Below are 27,221 nucleotides of genomic sequence, written 5' to 3'. Positions count from 1 at the left end.
TCAAAATTTCTGTCATTTTTAGCTTAGAATCATTAATTGATGTCTAATATTTCGTTTAAAAAAAAAAAAAAAAAAAACGACTGAAGAATTATTCACTCGCATATTTTAAACTTTTAAACAAATTACGTCACAATGAAAAATTTGGCGTCTGTAAAAAAGTCACGGATATCTACCTCATAACTATTGCTTAATTGTATTTTTTTGTTTGTTTCTGTCGCATTTTCCCTGATACGTTAGATGATAAATAATCGATCAAAAAGAAAAAAAATATTGAAAAATAACGTTTAAAAGGGTAACTATGTGAAAAAGAAAATCTCAACCACTCCTTGTTGTCTGCGATTTCTTCACCATGAACCTTGTTATATCACCATGTTTCACCCATAAAAAAAAAAAAAAAAAAAAATCCGGCTGTGGCCATTCACAGCTGTGTCTTGACACTCGGTGATACATGCTACATGGAGTTTTTGGATCGAAACATGGTATGTACGTGATAATATCTCGTTAAAATCGTGGCGTCTTTAATTCTGCTCTCGCGTGCTCTCGCCTCCAGTTAGGGTTTTGCTGTTTGATTTTTTTTTTTTTTTAAATGCCCTCCTGTTCAAAATTTTTCTTCCCCGAGAAAAATGAGATGTTAAGCTTTCCAATGATGTATCACGCGTGCATATCAGACAGTTTTGAAATTTGGCCAAATTGGGGGTCTCAGAGCGGAACAAGTCACCTGAGTGTTTTCCGCCATAAACATAAGGTGGCCGAGAAGTGTCAGGCGAACTTGATTGGTTTTGTTTGTTTTTGCACACGGTCCTCACAGTCAAACATGGTGGAGGTTCCCTGATGTTTTGGGGTTGCTTTGCTGCCTCTGGCACTGGACTGCTTGACCGTGTGCATGGCATTATGAAGTCTGAAGACTACCAACAAATTTTGCAGTATAATGTAGGGCCCAGAGCGAGAAAGCTGGGCCTCCCTCAGAGGTCATGTGTCTTTCAGCAGGACTATGACCCAAAACACGCTCCAAAAAGCACTAAAAAATGGTTTGAGAGAAAGCACTGGCGACTTCAAAAGTGGGCAGCAATGAGTCCAGACCTGAGTACCATAGAAAACCTGTGGAGAGATCTGAAAATGGCAGTTTGGAGAAGGTACCCTTCAAATCTCAGCCAGCTGGAGCTGTTGACCAAAGAAGAACGGTCTAAAATTTCAGCACAGCATTGTAAGAATCTCATTGATGGATACCGGAAGCGGTTGTTCGCAGTTATTTTGTCTAAAGGTTGTGCCACCAAGTATTAGGCTGAGGGTACCAATACCTTTGTCCGGTCAATTTTTCGAGTTTTGTGTAAAATGATAATAATCCCCCCCCCCCCCCCCCCCCCCTTTATCTTTTGTGTTTTTTCATTGCAAGCAAAATAAATAAAGATATTACCACCAAATGATTCGTAATTGCTATCATTTTCTGGGAGAAATTGAGCATTCTCTGATAGATTTGCAGGGGTGCTAATACTTTTGGCCAGCATTACATATGTATCTCTTTTCAATGCTCAATCTGAAAAAAAAAACATTGAAGACACCCCAAAAACATAAACAAAAAATCTAATGTAAATAAGCTACACTTCTACTTTGCGGATTTCGATTACTGTGACGAGGCGGGGGGACGGTCCCCATTAACCGCAACAAACGAGGGATTACTCTATTAACAAAAGAGGACAGGAAAGTTTACACACATATGTTCAAATGGCATGTTCTTTGGATTTACAAAAATAAGAATAAATACCAATTTAAAAACTTCTCTTTAATATTTGACAGACATGTAACTTGTACAACTAAAAAAAGTATGTATACAGTATATATTTCAGAGATGGGTCCTTTTTATTTGTTAAAAATTTATGAATAAAGGGGGCAGGGAGCAGTTTTTGGTCAAGTACAACATCAAATGAAAAGACTCACATTGGAAGTTAGTATACAGATGCATGAATCCTGGGGCTGAGTTTAGAAATGAGGCCATCAGTAATGAAGGTGGGCACGTAGGACAAAGGCAACCAGAGGAACTTGGCGTCCCATCCGGGCGAGTAGCGTGTGCGAGGGTGGACAGCGGCAATGGCGTGCTCCATGCAGTTAATCACTTTCATCAGGTCACCGTCCGACAGGAAGGTACATGCGGCAAGAAATGTTTTGATTGCTGTGATGGAGAGCGCACACAGAGCAGATTTCACTGATGTTATATTGTAACTTTGTTCACAAAGGTGTCTGACAAGTCACATTCCTGTGTGCTGAGTAACTCGAATAGTAAGATTGTTATAGGCGACGCTTTGAAAAACATCCAGCTTGTGAATCTTGCCCTGATACCAAAATGTGATTAGATGAGTGAGGAAAATGAATACAGCCACACTAAAAGCTACTTGACTGGATGACTGTCTGACTTTCAGGATAGCATGTTTCCTTCTTCCTTTTACATAAAGATAGTATATTATTTAAACAGTAAGTCATGGTTCGTACATCTCTTGCATTTGAGAATTTCTGAATCTGAATCTTGATGGAGTTGATGGATGGCCTCCGTGCTTCAGAAAATCAATCAAACGAATGAGAATCATTTTTTGGGGCCAAGTATGCTGGAAACATAAAAGGAATTCATTTTCATGCCTAAGAAACATACAAACTAGGGCTGATAAACGTTTAAAATTTTTAATCGAGTTAATCACAGCTTAAAAATTTATCTTAATTAATCGCAATTCAAACCATCTATAAAACATGCCATATTTTTCTGTAAATTATTGTTGGAATGGAAAGATAAGACACAAGACGGATATATAGAGTATATTCAACATACTGTACATGAGCACTGTATTTGTTTATTATAACAATAAATCAGCAAAATGGCATTAACATTAACATTCTGTTAAAGCAATCCATGGATAGAAAGACTTGTATTTCTTAAAAGACAAATGTTAGTACAAGTTATAGAAATTTTATATTAAAACCCCTCTTAATGTTTTTGTTTTACTAAAATTTTTAAAAATTTTAATAAATAAATTAAATAGTAGCCCGCCATTGTTGATGTCAATAATTACACAATGCTCATGGTGCTGAAACCCAGAAAAACAGTCGCACCCAAGCGCCATCAGAGGGTGACAAAACACCAAAAAACACAAGTAACAAGTGGACATGACACTGTGGTGTCATTTTCATCTGTTTGAGCGTGGCATGTGCGTTAATTGCGTCAAATATTTTAACGTGATTAATTTAAAAAATTAATTGCCGCCCGTTAACGCGATAATTTTGACAGCCCGAATTAAAGCCCCTCTTAATGTTTTCGTTTTAATAAAATTTGTAAAATTTTCAATCAAAAAAAACCCCCAAAAAACTAGTAGCTCGCCATTGTTGATATCAATAATTACACAGTGCTCATGGTGCTGAAACCCATAAAATCAGTCACACCCAAGCGCCAGCAGAGGGCGACAAAACACCAAAAAACAAAAGTAACAAATGGACATGACACTGTGCTGTTATTTTAATCTGTTTGAGCGGGGCATGTGCGGTAATTGCTTCAAATATTTTAACAGGATTAATTGAAAAAATTAATTACCGCCCGTTAACGCAATAATTTTGACAGCCCTAATGATAACCCTTCTTAATGTTTTCGTTTTAATAAAATTTGTGAAATTTTCAATCAAAAAAAAAAAAAAAAACGCGATAATGCGATAATTTTGACAGCCCTAATAAAAACACATTGATACATACAGGAAGAGGTCATGACATGGATAACAGATGAGGCGCCCTGATTCTAGAGTGGAAAAGGGAAAACAAAAGGGTGGAAGAGAGGAAAACTTCCAACAAATGATGATGTTTTTGTTTTGATGTTTTGTTGTTATCGCGTTAACAGGTGGTAATTAATTTTTTAAATTAATCACGTTAAAATATTTGACGCAATTAACGCACATGCCCCACTCAAACAGATTAAAATGACAGCACAGTGTCATTTCCACTTGTTACTTGTGTTTTTTGGTGTTTTTTCGCCCTCTGCTGGCGCTTGGGTGCGACTGATTTTATGGACCATGAGCATTGTGTAATTATTGAAATCAACAATGGCGAGCTACTAGTTTATTTTTTGATTGAAAATTTTACAAATTTTATTAAAACGAAAACATTAAGAGGGGTTTTAATATAAAATTTCTATAACTTGTACTAACATTTATCTTTTAAGAACTACAAGTCTTTCTATCCATGGATCACTAACAGAATGTTAATGTTAATGCCATCTTGTTGATTTATTGTTATAATAAACAAATACAGTACTTATGTACAGTATGTTGAATATATACGTATATCCATCTTGTGTCTTATCTTTCCATTCCAACAATAATTTACAGGAAAATATGGCATATTTTATAGATGGTTTGAATTGCGATTAATTACGATTAATTAATTTTTAAGCTGTGATTAACTCGATTAAAAATTGTAATCGTTTGACAGCCCTAGTTTTTGTACATTTTCACTTTATATTACCAAAAGTGCTGTAATATTAACTCCTTCAATGCCAGCTAGGACACGAAGCATCCAATCCATGATAACTGAGAGGTCTGGCACTGACTCACCATTCTGCACATAGTCTGGTCCGTAGTCATCTTTCACTTTTTGAGGCAATCTCTCCCATACCCTTCTTCCATTTTTTTCCAAGAGTTCTGGATTGGTGACATTTGTTTTAAAGAAGCCTGGCTCGATGCACAACACCTTGACTCCAAACGGTGCCAAGTTCAAACTGAAATAGAAAACTGACATAATGGATGTGCAAGGGACAAAACCTACGATGGTGTGTACTGCAAAATCTCACCGCAGGCTGTCATTAAAGGCCTCCACACCATGTTTGGTCACGCAGTACGGGCCGCCGAACGGGCTGATTCGACCAAATACGCTGGCGATGTTCACCACTCTGCCTCGGGCCTTCTTTATGAGAGGGAGGACGCTGAGGGTCACGTCAATCACCCCCACTAGATTGACAGCTATCATGCGCTTGTAGTCCTCCACAGTGAGCCAGTCTGTGGGAGCTGCCGGTTCTGAGATGCCAGCATTGTTCACGACGGCCCACAGTCCTCAAAACACGCGGAAAGCAGGAAATATTTTACTTCCGAGTCATTCACACACTTCACATACCTTTGTGATGACTTCACCTTACCTTTCTGCCCTACGAGAGCGTCAATTTGCACTGTTGCCTGTCTGACGCTTGCAGAGTCGGAAACATCTAAACGAAGAGTGGTGAGTTTGCAAGAGGAGGATTTTTTCAGCTCATCTTCTCCTTTCTCCGTATAACAGCCAGCGATCACGTGGAAACCAAGCTTATCCAAGTGCTTGGCTAGGAGATGACCGAAGCCGGTATCGCAGCCGGTGATGTAGACAAATTTGTCCCCGTTGTGCCCCACACGTTTGGACTCCTGGAACCATCTGTAGACAAGCCAAACAGCCAGCACCACCAGGATGTACAGAAACATCTCTAAAGAGGAGCAAATCAGAGTGTAAATTAGACAACCTGTAGTTGTCCAAGTACTGTATATACTGTATGTCATTATTGTATGCTGTAACATGATAGTAATATCAAATCTGTACCAATAAAATATTGGTGTGAACTTGCCTTTGGCCCTTCAGTGTTATTTTTTGTGGCCTTCGAAAGTGCTTAGGGCAGGGGCTAAAAAAGATTTTTTTTTCTTGATATTAAAAGGTGTGACTTATTTGATAGAGCTGATCAAAGTGGTTCCAAACCACCATGCACTGTGTTGCGTTATTAAATTATTATTTGTTTTATTATTATCTTAATATTTTACATAATAGTTTTGCAAATAAATCAAATTCTAAATTAATAAAATGTTTTTTTTTTAAAAATAAAGAAATAATAATGAATAAAAACAGAGATACACTGTTGTTATGGCCCCCAACACTCTAAAGTTCAACAATAATAAATAAAATATTATTTATTTAAAAAATAAATTAAATTCCCTTATATAAAAATTTAAAAATGAACATTTTAAATGAATAAAAAGAATCATTTCAAATGTATGTCCTTTATTTTTAAGCTAGTTTTTTTCATTTTTCATCTTTTTTTTTTTTTTTATAATTAGAAGATACATAATTTCTTACTGTATATAGAAAACTAAGATGCGGCGAGAGATTAAAAACAAACAAACAAACAAACAAACAAACAAACAAACAAACAAACAAACAAACAAACAAACAAACAAACAAGTTTGACAAGTGGATAAGTAAAAAAAAAACCAAAAGTGCCGTTGGTTTACTAATGTAAACATCAAATGCCAATTAAGTCAAAGTTGGCCTTATCTGCACTGCAATTAAAATGAATATTGTTAACATTCAACAATACTTTATGATATCAATCAATTGATCAAAATATTTTGAACTCACCTGTATATTCCCTCTCAGAGACAGTTTAGATAGTCGCTCCACTGAGTGTTCACACAGGCTAGACGGGTGTGTGTTGAAACTGAAAGTACACTACTGTATAATGACTTCCAGATTAGTTTATCCCCTCCCACATTTGACATTTACATCCCGTCTTCTGGGCGATTCTGAAAAATCGGGTGAAAATGGAAAACTCTGTTGGAAAATTGTTGACACTGACTGTATACTTTATAGTAAATGTATACTAGATCGTATGATAGACCAGTGGCAGGGCAGGTCTACTTTCAAGTGTAAAGTTCTGGGTTCAAGTGGAACTTTTCAGTAATCATAGCGGAATAGTAATAAGCAAGGTACACTTTATAACTGCAGGATTGATCAATAATGGAAGCCTCTTTTATGTTATTGTTGCAAAGGTCTGCATCAAATTCATGGTTCATTTTTACCCTTGTCCACATTGTAAGTGAATAAGTTGATCATTTGGTGGTCCGTACCAATAGCAACTGCAGCTAGCTCAGTTAAGTTTAGATGCCAAATGTTTTCCATCCATTTTCCAGCTTGTCCCAAATGTCATTACAGAAACAATTCTATTTGTATGCATTTGACTGATTAGTTATTACAGTTTCTGTAAGCACGTCCGTCCAATGGCCATAATTCGCCAATGGCGTACCGCACGCTGGCTATTTTTAGACCGTGACGTCGCATCATAAAGTGGAAGTAAAGCCGAAGTGGGACATTATAGACCGGCCCTCGCATAGACACAACGCAATTAGTGCTTCTTTTTGCCGGTAATCTTTCAAAAATGAACATGCCGATCACGCATTGCTTTTTTGGAACTTGTAGAAACGACTCTAGACATTATGACACATGAAGGATGTTTTTTTCATACGTTTCCGGAAACCAAAAACTCGGGAGGAAAAAATGTGAAGACCGAATCAACTTGCGCGGACTTTTAACACCAGCTCGGCGAATCCATTCACGTTTCATATGCAGTAAATGGTAAACATTATGTTGGGTTGGCATGGTCTTTCAGAGGACAAAGAGGTAAGCCATTTTTATATTTCTAACTTATTTTTTTAGCGTAACGTTGTGCCGTACTGCTTCTGTCTGACAATGAATATACTGAAGATAATTACAATGGTATCTGACTGCCACTGTTACCGTTTCTGTTGTATATATATAAAAAAAAAACAACTTTAGTAAGGGGGAAGTGTAAATAAATTATAGGATTAAGATGTGTTATCAATTAAAAAAATTAAAAGTGTTCGTTGGCTGTCACTGAGTAGCATTTGCGATCGCTACACAAAGCTAACTAAATTACCCCCAAGAACGGTAAGAGACGTAGGACAACCAGAGGATATATAAGAAAGACAGGGCTGATGGTAAAGGATAGCTTGTTGAAACAGGAGAATGTCATTGTCAGTCGCGTCGATAAAAAAGCTAAAGCTATGCTTAGGTCGGCTCGTTTTTTTTTCGTCTTTTTCAGCCTTCGACACTAAAGCCATCTCTTTAACTGAACATTTTTATGTTCTTCCACATCTTTTCCAGTCAATTTGGCACCAGGCACATCATTTTCGGAGAGAAATGGTAGGTTTAGCTCTGTAAACATCTCCTTCGTACACGATTTCTATTCATATCCTATCAGGGACGAATGGTGACTTGTCCCTACTTAGCAACAGTAGCTAATGTCATGAATATTAATGAGCGGAAGTGACGTGTTGCTTGCGGTACACCATTGGCTTTCAGAGTCTTGATTTAGGTTGTGGATGCTGTTGGAGGCAGTCTTTCAGGTCCTCCGCGTGTTCGTTTTCAATTCAGTTGAGACGGCTACACTGGATTGCAAAGTAAAAGACTGACTGGAGGCAAGAGATCATTACTGCGCAGTTTTAATTTCAGAAATTTCTGGGTGCATTCAATGACAGAACAAAGCTGTGTGGAAAAAATGCACACAGAACAGAGAGCTCGACGTTGCTTATATACTGTACTTAAAAGGAGGTGTGTCTGTTTGGTGATTAATTGATCATGCAAAATAGGTCATGAGCCTTGCTGGTTGGCAGTTAAAAGTCCATGATTATTGTTGGCAGTTAAAGTCCATGATTATTTGAGGCAAAACTAACTATCAGCAGTTTCAGTGAAAAACAACTGGTCATGCTTGCAAGCATATCAGAAGATTGCATTAGGTGCAGAAGATGCAGAAGCTAAGACCCTAAGACTGCAAGGGAAGGTCCGCTTCCCCTAAAATGTTTGTTAAAAAGTTTCAAATGCATACCGTTGTGTGTACATGTCACTGACGAAATATGCACTACAATACGCTCAACTTTATTCAGAATCCTCTTCTTTTTCACTGGTTACGACTTGACTTTTCGTTCGTTCGCGCAGCTTCACAGTCCTTAAAACAGTGTGGATGCTGAACATCTCCAGAGTTGAGAGTGCGTTGCCCCACTAGTGCAAAACAAGACGAGTCATTGGCTAAAGGCTGGGTTTGTCCCGCCCATCGGACGCTGTGCATCTCTGTAAGTCTATGGGCAGTGGGAGGGCTTGGCTGGCCCGAACGCTCTGCTTCACTGCATGATGATTGGATGATCTGTCTGAGGCTGAAATGAGCGAATCGCCAGTCTTATTGTTCGACATCCGCAGGAAGAATTTTTCCAATTTTCATCCCCTTGTTCTGACTGGAATTGGAGACTTTCCTAATCATCCTAGCGACACTTTCTTTCTATTTCTGGTATTTTTTTTCTTTTGTAGCTGCTTGTGTTTGGAGACTCACTTCTTTTACTCTAGTTTCTTTCCCTACCGAGCACCGGGTGCCGCTGAGCCCCTCCACTGTCACAAGGCACTCACAGGCAGATACACCTTGAGCTTCCCCTCCTTGAAATAACAGCCTCTGCGACTCTTAGACGGGACCCAGATTTAAGACAGCTGCCGCCTTGGGCAGAGGTGGGGCTGGCGGACAGGCAAGCCAGGCAGTTGCTCGGGGCCCGGCCAATAAAGGGCTGCCAAAATGTACTCTAGAGAAACGACAAGAATTGGCCGTTTGAAATGACATGCAGTAGCAAAAACCACCTTGTGCTCAACCACATTTGCTGTAGCAATTTGTACATGAAGCTGTCATTGGACCCCGTGTATTTCATGAATTGAAACTTAAGTGTGTAATTTTTAGCCTGTAAATTTATTTTATTTGACCTTATTTATTTACAATATAAATATATTATTGTTTGCATACTATCCTCATTAAAATATGAAAAGCTATAAATGGTTGGGTGGTTTTAGTTAAAGCAGACACTGTTTTTTCATCTGTGTGATTTTGACAAAGATCAGATCACATTTGATGGTGATTTTATGCAGAAATGTGAGAAATTCCTTAAGTTTCAGATACTTTTTCATACCACTGTACATTTTTTACTTATTAATTGGTCCTTCATATGTGCAAAAAAAAAAAAAAAAAATTGCGGTGTGCAGGGGTGTGGTGGGGTGGCAGGGATTTCTTGCTCGGAAACCCTGGCACAGACCTCTGGTTCCTATTTCCGTCATTTTCGGACCCGCTACTTTTCCCCTTTATTTTGAATCCTGTGATTTCTAATCCAGTGTAGCTTATTCGTTGATTTATTTGGGATAATATGTAACACTTTATTTGAAAGCGGCATCATAAGACTGTCATAAGACCGTCATAATTATGACATGACACTATCATGGGCATTACTGATTGCTTATGACAGCTGTCATTCAGTGTCATCTGGCAAATTATGTCACTAACTCCATTTATGTCCAGCTCGGATTTTTTTTTTTACACCCATTCAAAAGTGGGACAATTTGCCAGATAACATTTAAATGACATCTGTCATTGTTAGGAACGGCAAGCCGTTGATGTGGATCCTAAACACAGAGCAGGAGATCAGTGGCCTATACTACGAAGCCGGTTTTCTGGCTTAGCAGGGTAACTTCGAGAGTAACTTTATCACGTGCGACGTAAGTTCGCGGCTATGCGAGACTACGAAAGGTGGATATGTTGGAACCGAGAAGTGTTGCCATGGCAACACACGCCACACGCCAAACCTGGTTGTGTCAGAGTTAGATCTTGCTTAACATCAGGATTCCAATTAACCACGCTCTATTTAAACAGCACTCCTCCGCGGACGTGTCCTCCTGACAATGACAGCGTACTTGGACGACCCATACGACATTGGCGCGCGGATTGTGAGGGGCTCTCTCCGGAGGGCACGGGTATTTCGGGACCGCCAGAATCCGCTGGCGTACCCGGACGATGTACTCCAAGAAAGATATAGATTTTCAGCTGAGGGACTACGTTACCTGTGCCAGCTGATCGAGTCGGACATAACTAATGTAACCCGCCGAAGTCAAGCCCTCACAACCGCGCAGATTGTGTGTGCCTGTCCGTGCGCTCTTTCGCCAGGGACAATATATGTATTCCATCGGTGATGCTGAATATCTGCGTAAGAACACTGTATGCCGTGCGATTCGGAGTGGGGTATGGAAACGCTTCAAATTGATGCATTTATAATAATCATAGAAATATGTAGACTATTTAAACATTGAGAAAACGTTTTTTTCTGCCAACTCGAGGAGATTAAATTAAATGTCAAATCCACTGATAGGACAGATGCACAAATATAAAAGATATAAATGTTTATTGAATATGCATCTTACAGTCTTGTTTAACTGTGAAAAATCGTTGCAAAAGACGGGCTTTTATTTACGCAACAACGCATGGCATCCCCGCATTTCCTTCTTCTCCTGAGTCCTCACAAATATAACATAATTTTTTTATTTTTATTTTTTTTGGGGGGGGGGGGGGGGGGGGGTTGTCGGGCTCGGGCCTGCAAATCAAGTTTATTGATCGGACTCGGGTCGGGTCGGGCTGGATTTTTTAGGCCCAAACAAAAAAAAAGAACATACGTATTCGTACAGTCAAGGGGACTAAACATACAATCATCCTGTTTCGTGTGGTGATGCGTGACAATTATTTCTTACTGTTAATGTACCAAATCTTATTTCATTGTCCTGACAGCAGGCTTTATTTCTTTTCATGGACATAAGTAAACTGGCATATTGACGCATTCACAAATCACACGATCTGTAAATTCGCTGTCAACAGACCCGTTGCACTCTACTCGCCGAAGCGGTGTTTCGCGGTGAGGGTGGATTTTAATTCCTCATAATTACAAATAATGATCATCGCGCATTCCTCCTCCGTGAAGTAAGGTGCCCGTGCCATCGTCACAAGTAGTGTTTGACTCTGGTCACCGCCCCCTTTTATGTGAACGCGCAGTAACTCTGACTGGGTTGACACAGGTTCGACTAATCAACCTCATAATCAGCGTCGTAGCACCGATTGACCACAAACTAGACAACCAGGTTTTGTCAACTCCGGTTACCCGATGGTAAACTGGATTACTTCTGGGGAGGTTGAACTCGGTTCGTAGTATAGGCCACAGGTAGAGTGAATGTTTGTATTTAATAAGTACAACAAAGGGAGCACGCTAGAAAATGCGAGTATAACAAAGTACAACTAAGAGAGCATGCTAGAAGGCGCGAATATAATAGAGGACAAAATTCTAACTACAAAGTCCAAAAGAGCACAAACGTAAAAATAATCAAACCAGAACACGACCGTAGAATTTCGGGAAGCACGAAGAATGACGATGAGCGCACAGCGGTAAGCAAGGCAGGTAGCAAGCAATAGTCCGACACTTGCAGATGGTGACAGGCTTCCTTAATTATTGAGCTTTCCTAATCAAGCACAGGTGCGTTGTGTTACCCCGCCAGTCTGGCTCAATCAGGTGCTGAATAAAGAAAAACGAGCTGAGAACACACACAAACATGACAGTCATAAGCATTTATTAATGCTCAACACAGTGCCATGTCATAATCATGATTGTGTAATGACAGTCTGTTGGCACAACTGCCAAATAACGTGTTACCAAATACCGTAACTAGCAATTAATGAAACAACTCGAACAGTAACTAAAGAAATAATTAGCACTGAACATGAATTTTGATTGTTATTTACATCTGTAGAACTGCAATGCATGCTAGGAGGCATGTTGGACAACAACAGTATTGATAGCAGGTGGCAACAGAGGTTGACTGTCTCCCCCACGGGATCAGTTTAATCAAATGAAGCTTTTTGAAGCAATGAAGTTTTGCAGCCAATTAGTTCAAAACTTCATGGTGGTTCATTTGGTCTTATGAATGGCATAGCAAAGTGAGGACAGCTGCGGCTTATAGCCCAGTGCAGCTTATCTACGAACAAATGCTGTTTTTTTTGTTTTTTTTGACGAGGCATAAACCAAAAACAATTTGATGCGATGTGATCATTTATTGGAATGCTGAAGTATTCAAAACGCATCAAAAAACACATGTTGGATCTTAGGACAAAGACGCTTTAATCTTGGGGGTGTTTTTAAGAAAGATCAGATCAGTAATGGAGGCAGGCATGTAGGATAGAGGCAACCAGAAGAACTTAGCGTCCCAGCCGGGCGTGTAACGAGTTTGGGGGTGGACGGCGGCGACGGCGTGCTCCATGCAGCTCACCACCTTCATCAGGTCGCTGTCTGCCAGCACTTTAAATATCCTGTCCAGACTTTGGAGAGCTGTAGTGGAGAGCACACACACAACTCAGTTGGGACATCAAAATCGTGTTAGTCACATTAATGAATAGTAGTATATTTTGTAGAACTGATTTTACAGGCCATCATGTCTTTTTAGAATGATCCTTCATCTTTGTGTAAGCGCCTATTGAAGAGGCTCAAAAACTCACAGCGCTCCACACAGTCCTCCCCGTAGGCGTCTTTCACATCCTGAGGCAATCTGTCCCATAATCTCCACGTGTTTTTTCTCACATTCACAGGGTCAGTAATATTTGTTTTGAAGCAGCCCGGCTCGATGCACAGCACCTTGACTCCAAACGGTGCCATGTTCAAACTGAAGTAAACATGAAACTGACATGATGAATGCTCTTGCAATAAAATGTATGCTCGCTGAGTTGATTCTCACCGCAAGCTGTCATTGAAAGCCACCACGCCGTATTTAGACACGCAATACGGGCCGCCCATTGGGCTGATTCGCCCGAACACGCTGGCCACGTTCACTACTCTGCCTCGGGCCTTCTTGATGAGAGGGAGGACGCTGAGGGTCACGTCGATCACGCCCACCAGATTGACGGCCAGCATCCTTTTATAATCCTCAATCGTGAGCCAGTCCGTTGGGGCCGACGGTTCGCCGACACCTGCGTTGTTCACGACGGCCCAAAGGCCTAAAAACACATGGAAACAGGGCATACAGTGGGGCAAATAAGTATTCGGTCAACCACTAATTTTGCAAGTTCTCCCACTTTAAAATATTAGAGCGGCCTGTAATTGTCGACGTGGGTAAACCTCAACCATTAGACAGAATGTGGGGGGAAAAAAACAGAAAATCACATTGTTTGATTTTTAAAGAATTTATTTGCAACTCATGGTGGAAAATAAGTATTTGGTAAATACCAAAAGTTAATCTCAATTCTTTGTTATGTATCCTTTGTTGGCAATAACGGAGGCCGAACGTTTTCTGTAACTTCACAAGCTTTTCACACACTGTTGCTGGTATTTTGGCCCATTCCTCCATGCAGATCTCCTCTAGAGCAGTGATGTTTTGGGGCTGTCATTGGGCAACAACTTCAACTCCCTCCACAGGTTTTCTATGGGGTTGAGATCTGGCGACTGGCTAGGCCACTCCAGGACCTTAAAATGCTTCTTACGAAGCCACTCCTTTGTTGCCCTGGCTGCGTATTTGGGATCATTGTCATGCTGAAAGACCCAGCCATGTCTCATCTTCAATGCCCTTGCTAATGGAAGAAGATTTTCACTCAAAATCTCTCGATACATGGCCCCATTCATTATTTCCTTTACACAGATCAGTCGTCTTGGTCCCTTTGCAGAAAAACAGCCCCAAAGCATGATGTTTCCACCCCCATGCTTCACAGTGGGCATGGTGTTCTTCGGATGCAATTCAGTGTTCTTTCTCCTCCAAACACATGAACCTGTATTTCTACCAAAAAGTTCTATTTTGGGTTCATCTGACCATAATACATTCTCCCAGTCCTCTTCTGGATCATTCAAATGCTCTCTAGCTAACCGCAGACGGGCCTGGACGTGTACTTTCTTCATCAGGGGGACATGTCTGGCAGTGTAGGATTTGAGTCCCTGGCAGCGCATTGTGTTACTGATAGTAGCCTTTGTTACTGTGGTCCCAGCTCTCTGTAGGTCATTCACTAGGTCCTCCCGTGTGGTTCTGGGATTTTTGCTCACCGTTCTTGTTATGATCTCACAGTTGTCTAGGAGAAATAAATGAGATATTTTGGAGATCTCTTTTCAGATTTTCTTTTCTTCTGGGCAGTTACTAGTAGTAAATGTGAGTCACATTTGCATATGTACACTGCAAACTACAGCCTGTAAAATAAACACTGTTAATCCAAAATAAGCTTTATCCTTTCTGTCAAGGCAGAATTTTCTAATCCTCTAACTGTGCAATAGTACCTAACAGAGGGTCCCGACCCTTCTTTCAGTGTCCTTACCTTTCTGCCCCACAAGAGTGTCAATGAATGCCGTGGCCTGTCTGATGCAGTTCGAGTCGGTGACATCCAAATGAAGAGTGGTCAATCTGTCAGTAGAGGTCTTCTTCAGCCCAACTTGACCCATTTCTGTATAACAACCGGCGATCACACGGAAACCAAGTTTATCCAGGTGTATGGCCAGGAGATGCCCAAAGCCAGTATCGCAGCCAGTGATATAAACATATTTGTCTCCCTTGTTGGCCACACGTTTGGACTCCTGGATCCACCTGAAGACAAACCACACGGCCAGCGCCCCCAGGATGTACAGGAACATCTCTCTAAAAGGGGAAAATAAAAGGAAAAGTCAAAGACACATACTTGTCCCAATAGTTCTACAAAAGAAATTTAATCTGGTTAGGTTTCATTTTATGTTTTGACTTTTACACAAAATAGAGACGTTTTTTTTCTTTTGTTGCATTATTCATTCTGACCGCAAGGACCTCAACCAGTATGGCACTCAAAATCACAATCTATGAATTGCACATATACGTATCTACAGTATGCCGGTAATGTACACTAGAACCTGTGTTTCTACCAAAAAGCTCTATTTTGGTTTCATCTGACCATGGCACATTCTCCCAGTCCTCTTCTGGATCATCCAAATGCTCTCTCGCAAACTGCAGACGGGCCTGGACGTGTACTTTCTTCAGCAGGGGGACACGTCTGGCAGTGCAGGATTTGAGTCTCTGGCGGCGCATTGTGTTACTGATAGTAGCCTTTGTTACTGTGGTCCCAGCTCTCTGTAGGTCATTCACTAGGTCCCCCCTTGTGGTTCTGGGATTTTTGCTCACCGTTCTTGTTATCATTTTGATGCCACGGGGTGAGATCTTGCATGGAGCCCACAATCGAGGGAGATTATCAGTGGTCTTGTATGTCTTCCATTTTCTAATAATTGCTCCCACAGTTGATTTCTTCACACCAAGCGTTTTACCTATTTTAGATTCAGTCTTCCCAGCCTGGTGCAGGTCTACAATTTTGTCTCTGGTGTCCTTCGACAGCTCTTTGGTCTTGGCCATAGTGGAGTTTGGAGTGTGACTGACTGAGTTTGTGGACAGGTGTCTTTTATACCGATAATGAGTTAAAAAAGGTGCCATTAATACAGGTAACGAGTGGAGCCTCGTTAGACCTCGTTAGAAGAAGTTAGACCTCTTTGACAGCCAGAAATCTTGCTTGTTTGTAGGTGACCAAATACTTATTTTCCACTCTAATTTGGAAATAAATTCTTTAAAAATCAAACAATGTGATTTTCTTTTTTTTTCCCACATTCTGTCTCTCATGGTTGAGGTTTACACATGTTGACAATTACAGGCCTCTCTAATCTTTTCAAGTAGGAGAACTTGCACAATTGGGGGTTGACTAAATACTTATCTGCCCCACTGTAGGTTTACTTTTGGAAAACAAAATATTGATATCAGTTTCCTACCTTGATTTCGACATATTGTTAGGTTTTGACCCCTGAGGTACTGAAGAGGCATTTTTTAAGTGACTAGCTCTGTCTAGTGTTAAAATTCGGAAGTGCAAAGGAAACAAAGCCTGAATTTAAAACTTCTTGTGCTGCTAATCTATATCTATACTTACACTGCATATAAATCGAATTTTTGTCCGAGTGTGTGTTTGATGTGCGGGGTACATCGGTGTGTGTTTGTTCGTTCCCTATGGACTCCGAAACGGCTAGGCGGATTTGGACGAAATTTTACACAGTTGTACTTTAAGTTTCTGGGAGTGTTCATAGATGGCCTCCATTTAGTGCGGAAAACCCATTCAAAATTAGCATAGAAAATCTCTGATTATGGTGGCTCCAGCGGCGTTTTTTGGACAAAAGATGCGACTCTTGCGATTGCAATGTCGTAATTGGCTTTCAGACTTTACGGTTTCATGTACAATTTTAAATTTGCTGTGATGATACATTGTGGCTTGGAGTACTCCACAAGAAGTCACTGGATTTAAAAAGAAAATTCTGAAAAAAATTCCGGAATATTACTTGGGGATTTAATTCGGCTATACATGGCGGAAAACACAGACAAGGCTGAAAAAGCAGTTTCTGCTCTTGCACCCCTTTTTAAAATAAACTGCTGTATTTTAAGCCCAAAAAACTGTTGTGTTTGATTATGATAGAACAATATGTCTACATGCTGCCATAGCAGTTCCATGGCGCATTAGCCCCCGAACTATTTTTAATTTGTTCGTTTTACCCTGGAGACCCCCGTTTACAGACACCGCGCAACCGCTTTTGTTTCAAACCAGACATAAAAAGAAGGTAAGTTACAGTGGGGAGAACAAGTATTTGATACACTGCCAATGGGTTTTCCCATTGACAGTGTATCAAATACTTGTTCTCCCCACTGTATATTTATTCGAAATCATCATCATTCTTATCATCATTTTTAGCTTAGAATCATTAATTGATATCTTAATATTTAGTTTAAAAAAATGACTTTAGAAAATTAGTCACTCGCATATTTTAAACTTTTAAACAAATTACGTAACAACGAAAAAAATAGTGTCTGTAAATAGGTCACTGATATCTACCTTATAACGATCGCTTAATTGTATATATATATATTTTTTTGTTACCGTTGCATTTTCCCTGAAATTTCCCCGCTGAATATTTGAAAAATAAAATCTCGACCACTCCTTGATGTCTGCGATTTTTGCAATGTGACCCTTGTTATATTACCGTGTTTCACACATAAAATCCCCAAATAGTCCGGCTGTGGCCATTCACAGCTGTGTCTTGACACTCGGTGAGACATGCTACACGGACATTTTTGGATCTAAACAAGGTAAGTACACGATAATTTCTCGTTAAAATCATGGTGTCTTTAATTATGTTCTCTCATGCTCTCACCTCAAGTTAGGGTTTAGATGTTTACTTTTTTTTTTTTAAATGCCCTCCCGTTCAAAATGTTTTCTTCCCCCAGAAAATTGAGATTTTAAGCTTTCCAATGATGTATCACACATGCGTATAGGACAATTTTGAAATTTGGCCAAATTGGCAGAACGTCAATTCACCTGAGTGTTTTCCGCCATATTCATATTGTAGCGACTGTTATTTGTTATGTGTTACACGCAGTGGTTAATGGGCAGTTGTGGTTGCCGTTGTTATGTTCTCGTGTTTTCTGCTCAATAAAGGCACTGTCTCTTTGGGTTGTGTGGTTTATGGGCACAAGAGCAGCAAGTGTGAAATTCTTGATTCATCATTCTTGATTCAGCTCAAGCTGTGTGCAGACGCACTCTTCCGAGCTCCCACGAGCAACTTATCTCAACCGATAAGCGCTAAGGGCCAACTCAGGGCCAGCAAGCTTGACTCCCACTATGGCTCCAAAGAATTTGAAATCTGGAGACTTGGATGAAATAAAATCCTCCATACAGAAATTGGCGGTGCCCTTGACTGGCTTGGTTAAAAGCCAGAATCAAGAAATTCAAAGGAGAAATCAAGAAATCGTCAGAGAGCTCCAGTTAATGCGTGCTGATAACAAGAAACTCAAGCAGGTGGTCGAGGAGAGAGATGTTCGCATCAAAAGGCTGGAAATTGTGGCTGACGATCTCGACCAGTGCCGACGCGCAAATGAGCTCATCATTTCGGGATTACAACTGACGCCTAGCCCAGGTGATACAGTGGCGCAACTGGCAATCGCTAAGCTGAAAGAGTATGGAATAAACATGGAACCGCTGGACATCCGTCGCTGCTTTCTGCTCCCATCTGGGGGGAGAGGACCGGCGACGGTGCTCATGAAGCTGGCGGACCACAAGACCAAGACTGCCCTGCTTAACCAGCGCCGCCACCTGAAAGGGTCGAAGATTTTTTTGAATGACAACTTGACTCGCCGAAATGCCGAAATTGCAAGAAAAGCACGTCAACTCAAGAAAGCTGGGAAAATAGCCAACACCTGGGTCTCGGATTGCAGGATCCTTATCAAGATGCAAGATATGAAGATTAAAGCTATAAGGAGTCTCGATGAGCTGACCCCACTCGAAAATTAATGATGACATAATAATGACAAATAATTATCTGGTGTGTTTACCGAGCTCCTGATTCAAATGTCCAGCTTACTGAGTATATGGAAAAGATACTTTTTAAAACGAATAATAAGCATGTCTTTTGTTGTGGAGACATTAATCTTGTGATAAAATATGTACAACATGTTGTTTGATTTTTCCTCATACATTTATATCTGATGAAACTGTTACAGTGATCTTTGTGTGGGGCAATTGTTGCCACCATGTACACCTTAGGAATGTACCATTAAAAGAGACTTATAAGAAAAGCATTTTGATTCGCTACTCACACCAGCTGTGATAACACATAACACTTTTGCCACACACACAGCCACAACCAAATGTTCCCACAACAAACAGATGCTAGAAAGTCAGGGACAATGACAAAGCCATAACCTTGTACGCCCTGAAACTCAGACCACTAATCTTGTGCACAACTGCTGTGTGATCAACAACCGCAATGGAGCTGCTTGACTGGACGCTGAGTTACTGTAAACCCAAATTGTTGATTGTGTTATTGTACAGTTTGTGGCCATGTGATGTATGTAACTGTACCATGTCTGATTGTGCGTCTTTAGCTGTATGGGGGGACGGGAAACTGATAAGCATATGCTTTCTCCCGTCTGCCTTTGTCTTTTTCTTCAGTTCTTTCTACCTTCGGGCAAATTATATCACATTTTGTAATTGTCAATGATTGTCAATGATACCGATGATGATGACATTAAATATTTCATTCATTCATTCATTCATTCATAAAAACTGTCTATCTCATTCTTCTCCACATCGCTCGCCACAATACTGTACACAGTAATGGAAAAGCGATTGCGCATTCACCCTTTATTGTGTCCTTTCACTATACTACATTATAACTGTATCTCTAAGGCAGTACCTCTCTAATAGTGGGGCGCAGAGCGATGCCAGGGGTGGCGCGTGTGACCTCGGGGAACATGTTTTTTTTTTTTTGCCGTACTAGGAGAAAGTGTACTTTCACATCCACTCAGTGGGTGGCAGTGGCGCTCTCATTTTCAAAGTGCACGCAGTAATTTTGAAGTAAGCAAGAGCACACGGAAGAGACTCATGAAGAGCTGGAGAGCTGTGCGGCAGTGTGCGCCGTTTTCGAAAGCAGTTTTCCGGCCGGACTCACACAGCGACCCACTGTCTTCTCCGGTTCTCACATGTCCGCCCGAGAAGGGCCATTTTCGGCTTGGGATCGTCACGACGACTGCCCTCACCTACGGTTCTCCCTCAGCCGCCGAGAATGCGCTTTTTTTGGGCCGTTTGCCTTTTGGCTTTGACATTTAATACAGTGGTAGATGAGGAAAGACCACTGTTTACTGTGTCTAAAAACGACTATAGCGGACAGCCGGATGCCAAATCAATTAAGACATTAGACCCCAATCTCATTGATAAGCCGCTTGGTTGTTTTTCAGCGAAAACGTGCCGAATATTGCCAACAATCGTCCTGCTTTGTCAGTGTTATATCAGTAAACCAGTGAGCACTGTTAGCATGCTCAGTGCAAAATAACCCCACACCATTGCAAACAGGAGGTGATACTGTGAGCAGCAAAAATAAAAACCGTCCTTCTGTCCAAAGACACTTTTTTTTTTTTTTCTATTCAGTTTTGTTTTTTCGGTCAAATTTTTTGGCATATTGTCCTCATGAGTTAATGTTTCTAATCAATTTGAATTTGTTATTATTTACTGATTTTATTTTTCAGTATCAAATGGTCAAAAATGTACCTTGAGTGTATTTTTACAGTGTGGATGTGACTTTTTTTTTTTTTTTTTTTTAATTCAGGCAAATTGATGCGCGTTAAATCTTTTCTGTTACAAACAAACAATGTTAATAAAGTTATACTTTATAAGTTGATCTCTGTTATTTTCTCTAATAGAAAAAAAAGGATACAATGTTAGACAGAGGCGTACTTATAATAGTAATATTATAGACAAATGATACTATTTACAGTGGCGGCAGAATTTGGGGGACGCGAAACATTTACGTCTTCGTTGGGGGGGCGTAACAGTAAATAATTGAGAAGCACTGCTCTAAGGAATGGATGTTTTAGTTGCCATTTGGTTTTATTGCCTTCATGTTACACAAACTCGAGCAACGCCAAGCCATAGTGCTAGTCAACTAGAATATTTTCATAATGTCCAGCGGCCAATAAAAACTGGGCATGGGGAAGCAATTGGCCCTCGCGCCGTAGTTTGGTCACTCCCTGATTCTGATCTACACATTGTCATTGTAATAACTGGCAAAGGCAAAATTGTTCAAAATTTCAGGATAGAAATATACACTTTTATTTTTTTTTAACCATTTTGGTCTTGGTGATGTTAGAATATAACTTCAATGACTGATTAAAAAAAAAAAAAAACAGGTTTGACAAGTTTTTTCAAGATGGTAAGCCACAATTCAAATACTACACTGTAGTAATGCAGACATATCGTGCTCAGAGAACAAGTGCACTTTAATTTAAATTTGACTGAAGTAAATGCACTGAGTTAGGCTTTTTAGACTTACTTGTGATCTGCCCGTCAAAGAAAAAATAGGAGGCAGCCGCTCCAACGTGTGAATGTCATGAACACGCAGATTTAATGGGCGTGGAAAGACAGTTTGTTATTTTCATTCCTCCCACATTTTTGTTCTGATTTCCGGGTAAGGCTGAAAAATAGAGGCAGCAGCGTTCCCTTCTGGAATTTTTCTGGCACTCCAAGTGTGTATAATGCTGTTATTTGTTCCTCAGTAGTGTTTTCGTCTTAGTCTTTTGGACGAAAATACTAGTCTTAATCATGTTTTAGTTATCTCAAAATGTGTTCGTCTTCGTCTAGTTTTAGTCAATGAAAACTCACACAAATTTCATTTGGTTTTACTCGACAATTTTCAAAATGTTTTCGTCTATAAAGTTCCAAAGTTTTAGTCCATAAATAAATAAATAAATTAATTAATGGTTTCCAATAATTTTGAATGAACATTAACAGTCAAGCTCATAATTTTAAACTCTACAAGAACATCTTCATCATGATAATACACACTCACCAGGAAAATAGCACATTATTTGGAATGAATTAAACTCAATTGGAACGAAATGGATGTAAAAAGTTTTCCAAGAGCTTAAGAAGACGCCGAGTCACAGCGCTAAATGCTAATGCTAACGCAAACACTATGCTAATGCTACAAGTTAGATTACTGTGTGATGATCACTCAGCACAGACTTTTAAAGCCTAAAACAACATGGCATAGCCAAGATAAGAAAATAAAATTTACCAAGCAGCACCTGACAAGTTTTTCAAAAAGAAGCCTGGAATGGGCACATGCTTAAGCCTGTGTGCAGGGGGAGGCGCAGCATGTCACATGAGTGAAACGACCAAACACTGCCAAAATGCGTGCTAACTACACATACGATAGGAAAATATCACACACTGTGAACTTATGACGTAAACTATGGCGAATTTTCGTCTCGTCAGACAACAACTGGCATCCTTCTCGTTATGTTTTAGTCTCCCAAGACACATTTTTAGCTCGTCATCGTGACGTCGTAGTCATGAAAAATTGTTCGTTGACGAAATATTTTCGTTATCGTCATCGTTGACGAAAACAACCCTGTTCCTCAGTTAAATAAATATTTGTTTGGTGGTTACCGTATATCAGGCCTGCACAATATATCGTTTGAATATCGTCATCGCGATGTCTGGATGCGCAATATTCCTATCGCAAGATGTGCGATTATTATTATTATTATTATTTCTGAACACGTAAACCTATGGTTTGCTTCATAAAAGCAGCAAGTGTGCTGAAACACGACTTCATGTACACTTTTATACACGGAAATCTTCATAATTCGCAGATAAACCCCCTTAGCCTTGATTAAACTGTATTATATGAATAAAACCATATATCACGGTTGGGCAATTTTTTTTACACCTTCAGTTCTTAAATAAATGAATAATACAGTGCTGGCCAAAAGTATTGGCTCCCCTGCAATTCTGTCAGATAATGCTCAATTTCTCCCAGAAAATGATTACAATTACAAATGCTTTGGTATTAATATCTTCATTTATTTTGCTTTGAATAAAAATAAAAACAAATGAGAATGAAAAAAAAAATTAAATCATTATCATTTTACACAAAACTCCTAAAATTGGCCGGACAAAAGTATTGGCACCCTCAGCGTAATACTTGGTAGCACAACCTTTAGACCAGACATGTCCAAAGTCCGGCCCGGGGGCCAAATGCGGCCCGTGGTCAAATTTCATCCGGCCCCCAGCCTCTGTCATAAAATCAATAAAATCTGGCCTGCATACAGACTTAATAAATTGGTCAGCAGTACTGCAACCAGCATATGAAGTAGCTTACACACGAAATGCTGCTCCTCATTTACCCACTAAAAGGCAGCAGCACTTTAACCCTTTATTGCCAAATGTATCACATTTGATACACCTAAAATTTCATGATTTTCAGATGAATTCAGAATTTTGACATTTCTTTTTGAAGAAAAAAAAATGGATGCAAGTCAACACATGCATTTGCAGGTTCCATGAGAAAAAAACATGATATAGCATGGGTTATAGACATTAGAGCGCTTATTACACATATTCATTTTGACTTTTCACAAATTTGAAAAAAAAGGTTTCATTAGGACCTTATTTTTCAAATTTTGGGATTCTCTGATAATTGCTTCATGTTGCAGGTATTTAAGGGCTAAGCAACATTACTCGGTGTGACCCTCTACTTCCAATTTTCTAAAATGGCGACAATCAACAACAACAAAAAGTTGACTGTGACGGCCAACGCTTCAAGGATAGATGGAAATTGGACAATTTCTTCACTAAAATACGCAACAACTGTGTCTTGCCTCATTTGCAAAGAGACAGTCGCTGTTTTTAAAGATTTCAATGTGAGGCGATATTACCAAACAAGACACGCTGACATGTACGACAAAATTACAGGGAAGATACGCAGCGAGAAATTGAAGCAACTTGAAGCTAGTTTAATTTCACAGCAGTAGTATTTCGCAAAAGCCCAAGAGTTGAAAGAGAACGCCACAAAGGCTAGTTGCGAGATTATTGAAATTATTCATTAAAAAATAAATAAATAAAGCAAATGTGACACACTGAATGGCTTGCTAAATTTTGCTTAAATATATTGTTCGACGTAAAGGACGTCAGCCAAGCCAAGGTCGGCCCCCCACAATTTTACCACGCCAAATCTGGCCCCCTTTGCAAAAAGTTTGGACACCCCTGCTTTAGACAAAATAACTGCAAACAACCGCTTCCCATATCCATCAATGAGTTTCTTACAATGCTCTGCTGGAATTTTAGACCATTCTTCTTTGGCCAACTGCTCCAGGTCTCTGAGATTTGACGGGTGCCATTTCCAAACTGCAATTTTCAGATCTCTCCACAGGTGTTCTATGGGGGGGGGGTGTCATGGGGGTTGCGTGGCTCAGTGGTGGAGTAGTCGTCCCCCAACCCAGAGGTTGTGGGTTCGATTCTTCGCCCTGATGAACTCACCTAAGTATCCTTGAGCAAGATACGCGTCACCAGTCGGTGAATGGCGAGATAGTGTAAAGCGCTTTGAGCGCCTTGAAAGGTGGAAAAGCGCTACATAAGTGTAACACCATTAACACCATTCTATGGGATTCAGGTCTGGACTCATTACTGGCCACTCTAGAAGTCCCCAGTGCTTTTTCTCAAACCATTTTCTAATGTTTTTTTAAATGTATTTTGGGTCATTGTCCTGCTGGAAGACCCATGACCTCTGAGGGAGAGCCAGTTTTCTCACACTGGGCCCTACATTATGCTTCAAAATGTGTTGGTAGTCTTTAAACATCATAATGCCATGCACACGGTCAAGCAGTTCAGTGCTAGAGGTAGCAAAGCAACCCCAAAACATTAGGGAACCTCTGCCATGTTTGACTGTGGGGACCGTGTTCTTTTCTTTGAATGCCTCGTGTTTTTTCCTGTAAACTCTATGTTGATACCTTTTCCCAAGAAGCTCTACTTTTGTCTCATCTGATCAGAGAACATTCTTCCAAAAGGTTTTTGGCTTTCAAGTGTTGGACAACTCCAACCTGGCTTTTCTATGTCTCTGGGTCAGAAGTGGGGTCTTCCTGGGAATCCTACCATAGAGTCCCTTTTCATTCAGATGCCGACGGATAGTACGGGTTGACACTGTTATACCCTCTGACTGCAGAACAGCTTGAACCTGTTTGGATGTTAGTCGAGGTTATTTATCCACCATCCGTACAATCTTTCATTGAAATCTCTCTCTCAATTTTACTTTTCCATCCACATCTAGGGAGGTTAGCCACGGTTCCATGGGCTATGCACTTATTGATGATACTGCGCACGGTAGACACAGGAACATTCAGGTATTTACAGATGGACTTGTAGCCTTAAGATTGCCCATGCCTCCTCACAATTTTGCTTCTCAGACAGTTATTTGGTCTTTCTTTTCTCCATGCTCAATGTGGTACACACAAGCACACAGGACAGAGGTTGAGTCAACTTTAATCCATTTTAACAGGCTGCAAGTGTGATTTACTTATTGCCTCCACCTGTTATGAGCCACTGGTAAGTAACAGGTGCTGTTAATTACACAAATTAGAGAAGCATACATGATTTTTCAAAGGGTGCCAATACTTTTGTCTGGTCCATTTTTGGAGTTTTGTGTAAAATGATTATGATTTATTTTTCTTTTCTAATTTTCTTTGTTTTTCCATCGCAAGCAAAATAAATAAAGATATTACTACCAAAGCATTTGTAATTGCAATCATTTTCTGGGAGAAATTGAGCATTATCTAACAAAATTGCAGGGGTGCCAATACTTTGGCCCAGCACTGTATATACAATTAAAGCAAATTGAAGCACCATAAATCTATAATGCCACGATAACAAATAACATAAACTAAGATAACATTTTTATAATAAAGAAGATGATAATTATTGATAATGATTCAATTGATAATGAATGATGATGATTGTTTAAAGAATATAATATAAATGAAAAAAAATAAGAATACAAGGATAAATGAGAAGAACAAGGGGGAAAATCAGGAGAAACAATGTAATAAAATACCGAAAGGAATACACTCATATAAAAACATGTTGAATCAACTAAAATCTACCCAAACGGAGCTATTCAAGTCATCTGGTGAAAATTCTTCTAGTTTTGATTGTTAGGTTTTGTGTTTGGTTTCTCCTTGTGTGACTTGTCCCTGTGATTACCCATTGCTCTCACCTGTGTGTGTTTTCCCAGTGTATCCTGCAATCTGCATCCACCTGTGTTACCCAGCTGTTCCTCGTCTCGTTACCCCTTGTCTGCGTATATAATGACCCAGTTCCTTGTCACTCCTTGTTGCGTCATTGTCTATGTCAGTGTCAGCGTCTATGTCTCTCCAAGCCCTCGTGTTCCAAGTAAGTTTTTTGATACCCAGCGTTTTGTTAGTAACCTGAGTTTTCTTTGCTGCTGTGTTTTTGGAATCACCTCAGTTTTGGTTTGTACTTTGTTTTTTCTGTCGGCCTTAATTAAATCATTTTTTGCACCGCCCTATCTGCCTCGCTTTTTGTTTCCCTGCAATTGGGTCCACACATCCTGCCTGCCTGCCCGCGTCCCTGACAGAATGACGCAACCACTTGTGGACCCAGCGGGAAAAATCCGGCACCGGCGTGCACGCCGACGACCATCCTCCCGTTCCCCTGATTATGTTCTGCCTCGCCACGTTTTTTTCAGATTCAGATTTTTCTGATTTTGAAGAGTCTCACAATTCATATGATTTTTTTTCTGACACCGACTCCGACCCAGATTTTGATTCCATGCCCTATTCTTCACCCTCTGTTTTTGTCACGCCTCAGTCATTCCACGTCCCCTTCCCAGCCTTTTTCTCTGGACCCTTACCTGGGTTCCCGTTTGGCCATCTACACTGGACCTCCGCGTGGTGGCCAGCGGGGGCGCCCAGGTAAGGGCCGTAGTTCCTTCACCCCTCCTTCAATCCCACCAAGTAAAGTGCCACCCGCGCCGACTCACCGCAGTCAAGTGCCACCCGCGCCGACTCCCCGCAGTCCTGTGCCCGCACCGACTCCCCGCAGTCAAGTGGCTCCCGCGCCGACTCCCCGCAGTCAAGTGGCTCCCGCGCCGACTCCCCGCAGTCAAGTGGCTCCCGCGCCGACTCCCCGCAGTCAAGTGGCTCCCGCGCCGGCTCCCCGCAGTCAAGTGGCTCCC

At 40.5% G+C, this 27,221-nt stretch overlaps 2 protein-coding genes across 2 annotated transcripts; both read right to left on the bottom strand.

Moving 5' to 3' along the window:
* Nucleotides 1-1,422: 1,422 nt before the first annotated feature.
* LOC130927038 (retinol dehydrogenase 7-like) lies at nucleotides 1,423-9,168 on the bottom strand. The gene is made up of 5 exons (XM_057852517.1): nucleotides 6,397-9,168; nucleotides 5,159-5,473; nucleotides 4,817-5,075; nucleotides 4,581-4,744; nucleotides 1,423-2,167 (listed from the first exon to the last, which is right to left on the bottom strand). The coding sequence occupies exons 2-5, from the start codon at nucleotides 5,469-5,471 to the stop codon at nucleotides 1,944-1,946; spliced, it is 960 nt and encodes a 319-aa protein (XP_057708500.1). The 5' UTR covers nucleotides 5,472-5,473; nucleotides 6,397-9,168; the 3' UTR covers nucleotides 1,423-1,943.
* A 2,084-nt stretch (nucleotides 9,169-11,252) lies between these two features.
* LOC130926536 (retinol dehydrogenase 7-like) lies at nucleotides 11,253-21,625 on the bottom strand. The gene is made up of 5 exons (XM_057851466.1): nucleotides 21,522-21,625; nucleotides 14,963-15,279; nucleotides 13,405-13,663; nucleotides 13,169-13,332; nucleotides 11,253-13,001 (listed from the first exon to the last, which is right to left on the bottom strand). The coding sequence occupies exons 2-5, from the start codon at nucleotides 15,273-15,275 to the stop codon at nucleotides 12,778-12,780; spliced, it is 960 nt and encodes a 319-aa protein (XP_057707449.1). The 5' UTR covers nucleotides 15,276-15,279; nucleotides 21,522-21,625; the 3' UTR covers nucleotides 11,253-12,777.
* Nucleotides 21,626-27,221: the final 5,596 nt, after the last annotated feature.

The sequence above is a fragment of the Corythoichthys intestinalis genome, chromosome 12, assembly GCF_030265065.1.
Source record: "Corythoichthys intestinalis isolate RoL2023-P3 chromosome 12, ASM3026506v1, whole genome shotgun sequence".
Classification (NCBI taxonomy): Eukaryota; Metazoa; Chordata; class Actinopteri; order Syngnathiformes; family Syngnathidae; genus Corythoichthys; species Corythoichthys intestinalis.
Note: the sequence above shows the minus strand (reverse complement) of the source record. Positions and strands in the feature narration are given on the sequence as shown.

Coding starts and splice junctions, on each gene's coding strand:
- LOC130927038 (XM_057852517.1), bottom strand. CDS start 5,471: ATGTTTCTGTACATCCTGGTGGTGCTGGCTGTTTGGCTTGTCTACAGA. Junction 5,076..5,158: donor CGCTCTCGTAGGGCAGAAAG/GTAAGGTGAAGT, acceptor GCGTGTTTTGAG/GACTGTGGGCCGTCGTGAAC. Junction 4,745..4,816: donor GCCTTTAATGACAGCCTGCG/GTGAGATTTTGC, acceptor TTTCTATTTCAG/TTTGAACTTGGCACCGTTTG.
- LOC130926536 (XM_057851466.1), bottom strand. CDS start 15,275: ATGTTCCTGTACATCCTGGGGGCGCTGGCCGTGTGGTTTGTCTTCAGG. Junction 13,333..13,404: donor GCTTTCAATGACAGCTTGCG/GTGAGAATCAAC, acceptor TGTTTACTTCAG/TTTGAACATGGCACCGTTTG. Junction 13,002..13,168: donor GGAGGACTGTGTGGAGCGCT/GTGAGTTTTTGA, acceptor TCTCCACTACAG/CTCTCCAAAGTCTGGACAGG.